This window comes from Cryptomeria japonica, chromosome 5 (genome assembly GCF_030272615.1).
Source record: "Cryptomeria japonica chromosome 5, Sugi_1.0, whole genome shotgun sequence".
NCBI classification, from domain to species: Eukaryota; Viridiplantae; Streptophyta; class Pinopsida; order Cupressales; family Cupressaceae; genus Cryptomeria; species Cryptomeria japonica.
In genome coordinates, this window is record NC_081409.1 from 869,867,833 (window position 1) to 869,874,553 (window position 6,721).

The 6,721-nt window shown below is 34.9% G+C and overlaps 1 protein-coding gene across 1 annotated transcript; it reads right to left on the reverse strand.

Annotated features, from left to right (window-relative positions):
* Positions 1-903: 903 nt before the first annotated feature.
* LOC131037858 (lipase-like PAD4) lies at positions 904-5,287 on the reverse strand. Its single transcript, XM_057970091.2, has 4 exons — positions 4,866-5,287; positions 4,245-4,566; positions 2,843-3,553; positions 904-1,992 (listed from the first exon to the last, which is right to left on the reverse strand). Exons 1-4 carry the CDS (start codon positions 4,892-4,894, stop codon positions 1,198-1,200), a joined length of 1,857 nt encoding a protein of 618 aa, XP_057826074.2. The 5' UTR covers positions 4,895-5,287; the 3' UTR covers positions 904-1,197.
* Positions 5,288-6,721: the final 1,434 nt, after the last annotated feature.

A 6,721-nucleotide genomic window follows, 5' to 3' on the forward strand; every position in this document is an offset into this window, starting at 1 on the left:
ATACATAGTTTGGAATTAAGTCGAAGTGTCTTATCTGAGGGTTTTTGGATGTGTTGTTTATGCACATATTTTAAAAGAGAAGAGTTTAAGTTGAATAATAAAGGTCTAATATGCATTTTCATTGCATATGTATTAGAAAATAACATATACAAATTTCATGATCCACTAAGCAAGAAACTATTGATAAATAGAGATGCAATATTTAATGAAGTAGTAGAATAGACTAAAGATAATATAGAAATGGAAACAAAGGAAATTCAAATTGTGATTGATGCCATTAAAGAAGAACTTGAATGGTTAAGTGAGAATAAAAAGAAATCAAAAATATCAAAATAGACCAAAAAAAAATTGTCTATCAACTATAATGGGAATCAAATCTATAAAGAATGGCAACAAAGTTACAAGAAAAAGTGAATTGTCTTTGATGACTCAAATCATGGAAAACAAAGAGCCACGGACCTTTGAACAATTTTAAAAAGGCCATAGAAGCAATGAATAGTGAGATAGAGGCATATTCAAAGGAATAATACATGAGATTTGTTTAGTTACCTCCTACTACGGAAGTTGGTACGAGAAAACTAAAAAGGTATTGATTACACTAAAACGTTTGTACCTATAGTACACATAGATGCCATTATACTAGTATTTGCTTTGACTACTTCATAGGTCAAACAATTTATTGAATAAATAAGAGAATGTTTTCTGAATTATTATATTGATGAAATAATTCACGCCAGACAACCTAAAGATTTTAAAATAAAATCTAGAAAATTTTATGTTTACATGTAAAATGTGTTTGTTGAAGAACAAACTCCATTTAACTCTATGTCCTGTAAGTGAACATATATATTAAAACTTGTCTATCTTTTAATCTAGTTAAATAAGAGAGATAATAGATCAGAATAAAGAAACAAACCTCTAATGGACATAACATTCCTTTGGAATGAAACTCCTCTGAACTACAGAGAAGTTCCTTTGGAATGAAACAGAGTCCTATTACTACATGATTACATTTCAAGAACTCAACATATATGATGGAGCCCACTATCCACTCATTGTTCGAAATGCAGCATATAATCACCTAATTGAAAAGAAAACTAAGCACAAGGAGGAAACCACACAAATAACTACTTCCAACAGAATTTTTTTTTGAAAGATCATTCCAAAGTTAAGAAAAAGCCCATTCTTCTGAGTTTTCTACTTCCAACTCTCATATGCCATGAAGTTGAACAAAGGAGAGTTTGATCTCCATTGTGGAGATTGAAGTTGACGATGGTAACCCCACCAAATCATTAAGCTACTCTCCTTCAAGAAAATCTCAACAGAAATACTCTTGTCTCTGATCATACCCCAAACATAATTTTCAAACTCTTGGCTTTCTTGTAGTGAGGCATTCATGACTTGATGTTGGTCTTGCTCTTGCTGGAGATTAGGCAAAGCTTGAAGAGCATCTTGTAAACGAGCCCAGAAACAGGAGTCCACAGTTAAGGATGCAAACTTTGTGCGTTCCTTTTTATCTCGACCGATGCGAGTTTGGTCTTTTTCTTTCATCCATTTCTCTAGAACTATGTGACGGTGGGGTCTCTTACCAGCTGAGAGATAGCTTTTGTTGTCCTTCCGTGTACAATAGTAGTATTTAATGTCCAGAGGCTCTACAAGTCTTCTATATGCAGTGCCAGCATTGATCCATTTGTTTTGAAAGCTGAAGTCACTGGGCAATACATGTTTCTCCTCCATCTCAACAATATCATCCCAGAATTTTCCCAAACTATCTCTAGCCATGTTTACATGATACTCTGGGTTTCCAACATCATGTCTGACTTTGAAAGAATCATAGTAGCCAGAGCCCTTCTTACATTTTCCTTTGTACCATTCCACCTCTGCCATGTGACTTTGGTTCCTGCTCAAATCCTCATTTAGTTTCTCGATGTTCATATCTTGCTCTTTTTTAACCTTTCCAGCTTGTATGAGTGCAAGAGATGCATGTTGATTCTGCTTAATAAAATATATAACAAAAATCATCAATCTTTGTTGTCGAAACGGAGGAAACAACATCAAGAGGAAAGAAAACAGAGAACTAAGAGGTTAACAAAGCTATGGAAATAAATGAATGCAAGTCAACAGAAGTTGGGAGATTTGCCAAAGTCTAGCTAGCCAGTACAAGCTGTGATCTTTGTGTGGCATATACGCATCATTTTGATTCTTGAGTCAGCGAATACACAAGGATTAGATACAAATCAAACTTACTAATGGTTAGAGGTAAGGCTATCGGTGAAATATTAGCCTATTGTAAGCCTATTACACCTAAGATTATGTACAATAATGTTTACATATACATATCATTTTGACTTTGAGTTATTGAAAACATAGAGACAAAATACAAACCAAACTTAACTGAGCGTCAAGATTCAAAGAATGCTTGGAGGAAAGGCTATTGATAAAAATGTCTGGGAGGTAGCTTAAAGATTACATCAAATCCCTTGGGAATCACCGCTTCTAGCTAGGAAAAAACATCGATAAAATCAGACTTGATGGAAGGCAGAATCTGTCCATACCTGCTCATGTTACCTCACATCCTTTCACTAGCTTGCCTTAATCAAAATCTTAACATGGAGTGCGCTGGTAGTGAGATACTCATTTTTTATTCTTCATATTATATATGACATAATTTTGCTTATTTTTCAAGCATGAAAATTTGAATTTCAAGCGTTCAACTGGCAAAATATCTACTGATAATGAAATATACGAATAAATCAATCTCTCGGTATAGTATCCATGTTTTTGCGCTTGCAAAGCATTAAATATGCGACTAAGATACATAATAAAGAAACTATGTGATTACCTGAGCTCCAACACCCATTGTTTCCAATTCCAGTGCTATTCCTATCTCGAAGGAGTCTGTGGCACAATTTGCAATTGGCGTTGGATTTAGGAAGTTTTTGGTGATAGCTTCCAACATTTGGCCATAACCTGTGTGATCTGAAGCACAGGTGACTGCAAGTTGTTCAGAAGGCATTCCTTCCATGGTGAAATGCAGCATCTTCAGGACAGCTTCAGAGTTATCAATACAAGCTGCACCTTGGGTTGAACAAAACATGTAAGTACCAATGGGTCTATACGGGCTTCTTACACCAGATTGTCCTGGGTAATTATTTGCTATTGTAGATGTGCACTGGAGGACTTTCTCAAAAAGAGTTTTGTAAGCCTCTGATATAGAAAGATGTGTTGTAGCAACATTGTTAATACCCATCATCCTTCCCCAGTGAGGCACAATTGCATTCAAAGGCTTGGCAATTGATTCAAATGGTGCAAGGAGCATCCTAGGAACAATATCATACTTGGAGACAACATGACAAAATTTTCCCGCCCAATCTTCACGCCCGATTGCCTCCCCAAGAATAGCATTTCCCACCAAAGGAGAACCAAATGTGATGCAAAAATAAGACATATTTCTTGCCTTCTTTTGCAGAAACCACAGAGTGGCCAGAGTTGCAACTGCACCTCCCATGGAATGGCCCGCAAATATAATGGCTTGTGCCTTTAAACCTTGTACCTGATAGAACAAACAAATAAACAGCATTAGTTATATTTACAGACTTAGATATCTACCGAATTAAGTAAGACGGATGAGCAATCTGGTTGTCAACAATGCTAGATATTTGTTCAGTGCATATGATTAAGTGGTAAAGCTGAACATAAACATGATGATACCCATTTCATATCTGTACATCAACTACAGGAATCAATCCCGCAATATAGCAGCCCAAAAATTTGAGGGTTCTTCTGTAAACCCTCATTGACCAAATCATGATATTCCCTAAGAATTAAGAATATGGAACTTGGAATCTGCAAATATTGGAGGCACAACAAAATGCTACCGAAATACAAGCATTAGGACACAACAATATTGTGGGCGCTTTTCACCAGGGTTTAAACCTGGATGTTCTGCATTATGATACATGTCTCAACAGTCCAGTCACAAGAAAATTTGGCTCACTTCAGTTAAAAAGGGGAATTCTCATTCTTCATCTTTACCAAAAACTGCTTCTTGTATAGGTGAACGAAATTCTAAGTTAATAAATATGCTAACTGCCCCTGTAAAACTACAAAACTTGTGATTAGATTTTTTTTTTGTATTGAAAGATTTTACTTGGTGGTCATAGAAGAATTGTATTGGGAAATGCAATGACAGGAAACCCACATCACAGAACATTTTTTTTATAAGGAATAAAGGGCCTATTTACCTTGGCTTTGAAATCTGAACTTTCCAGAATACGCAGGAATCTGTTGAAAGATCCCTTATGAACAAGGGCCGGCTTATCATCAGTACCCTTGAGGCAAACAGAGATGATTTTCTCATTCTCGATGTTGTATTCACCATATCTACTGTCTGTGACATTGAAATCTTCTGTAGAAAATGAAGGGAAGGTCACATATGCTACACCTTCATCTTCTTTCAGAGAAAATTCTACGCCATTTTTAGCAACATGACAGATCTCTTCCCATGTCTTGTCCAGGATCCCGCAGGAAGTAATCAAAATTGCTAGTTCCCGACCAACACTAAACCTATAACAACAATTCTTCAAATTAGCATTCACCTGGCATCATAAAAATCAATTCTTATCTCGTTAAAATCCATTAAATTAAGAAAAGAAACTTCAAAATCTACTAAAAATAAATGCTTTCTGGTAAACCCCATTTATGTTTTCTAAAACGTAGAATTCAGATTTCTAATGTCTTTTGAGAATCCAGTAACAATTCTAATTGTTTTCTATCAAGGTCGCCCCTGATCTCCATTAAATCTACTTTCCTAAGGCATAACAATCCTTAACAGTCAATTAACAACCGAATCGCATCATACATACCGTGGTGTGGTCTGGAAATCAAAATCCATGGTTTGAAAACCGCTGCTTGTTTGCTTTCTTTGCCCTCAATAGAAATGATATTTATAAAGAAAGAGGTGTATACATATAAAAATGACCATATTCTTAAATGAATATTTAATGTTCATTCTTCTATTATTTCATAAAGAACATGGAAGAAGAAAAATCTCAACGACCAGGCAAGGAGAAAGAAGAGGAACATGAGCAGCATCGAAGGATCAAGGTAGTCAGGCAGGAAGGAGGAGTGAAATGGTGATGCCATTGTCATGTCACTGAGCCGGAAAGGAGGGGGGAAATGATGATGCCATTGACATGTCACTTGTCCGTATGCTACGCAAACTTGATTATTGCACGGATTGTCGACTTTGTTATGGATTTTTCTTAGAAGTCCAACATCTTTAAAAAAACACTTTGAAGTCCCTGAAACCTTCAAGGAAGAAGCAGATTAGATATGTGTTCCGTCATGGACTTTTAAAATACAGAAGTCTAAGCCGAGTCTGACATAAAAATAAAAACAAAGAATAAACTCAATCGATATTAAATATTTAAAACATATACCAATGAGATGCAATTGTTTTTTAAATCCATATAAAAAATAAATATGTCAAATAAAATTGTTTACTACCAATTACATCTTAGTGTGTAATGGGTATGTCGAAGAGGTGCAGAAGATCAATTAGGACAAAATTTGGTTCATTTTTTTCATAAATTTGCATAGTACATGAGATCAATTGGTAGTTCAAATTTAGAAAATAATGTTGCTTATGCAACAAAGGTCTCAATGGAGAAGTGATAGTTTCAAATATATTTTTGCATCCTCTTACATGGTTCCAATCATAACTGAAACTAAACTTTTCAATTAGGAAGATAATCAAGTTCCATAACCCATAGGCTCATGTTATGTTTGCAATCAAGTGAAAGGGAGAGAGAGGTAGAGGGGTGAAAAGCAAGAGAGAAAGAGAGAGGTAAAGAGATAAATATAGAGATATAGATAGAAATGGAGATGAGATGAATATGAAAATGGAGAAAGAGGAAAGAAAGATGAAGAAAAGGAGAGAGATATGGAGGGAAAAAGAGAGAGAAAAGATAGGATTAGATAGATGTTGAAGCTGAAAAAATAAGGAGAGAGAGAGAGAGAGAGAGAGAGAGAGATGGAAAGATGGATATAAAGATGAAAATAGATATGAATATAGAGGTTTAAAATGAGGGGTAGGGAGAGAGAGATGGATATATAGAGGGGGGCATTTATATAGATAGATGGGGGAGAGAAAGATAGAGTGAGAGAGGAAGATAGAGTGAGAGAGGAAGATGATAAAATAGATAGAGAGATAAAGAGATGTAGAGTGAAAGATAAATATATAAAGATACAGAGATACAAAGATAAAAGAGGTTTATAAAGGAATATGGAGAGATAAAGTGATATATAGATGGTGAGATAGAGTGATAGAGATATAGAGATATAAGGAGACATAGAGAGAGGGAGAAATGGAGAGACATACAAAGATTGATATATAGATAAACAAATAGATATGAAGGGAGAGGGAGAGAAATATGGGGAGATAGAGGAAGAGATAGACGTATATTTGAACAGGAGTGAGAGATAGATATGTACAAGAAGAGGAAGAGGAAGAGAGAGAGAGAGAGAGAGAGAGAGAGAGAGAGAGAGAGAGAGAGAGAGAGAGAGAGGTAATTATTTAACAATAAATTGAAATTTAATCAGACAAATGTATAAATTAAATTAATTCTATTATCTTTTTAAATTATTATTTGTAATTTCATAAGACAAAAAAAAATTAAAATTAATTTTCAACTTAATGTAACCATAAAAGAAGAAGATG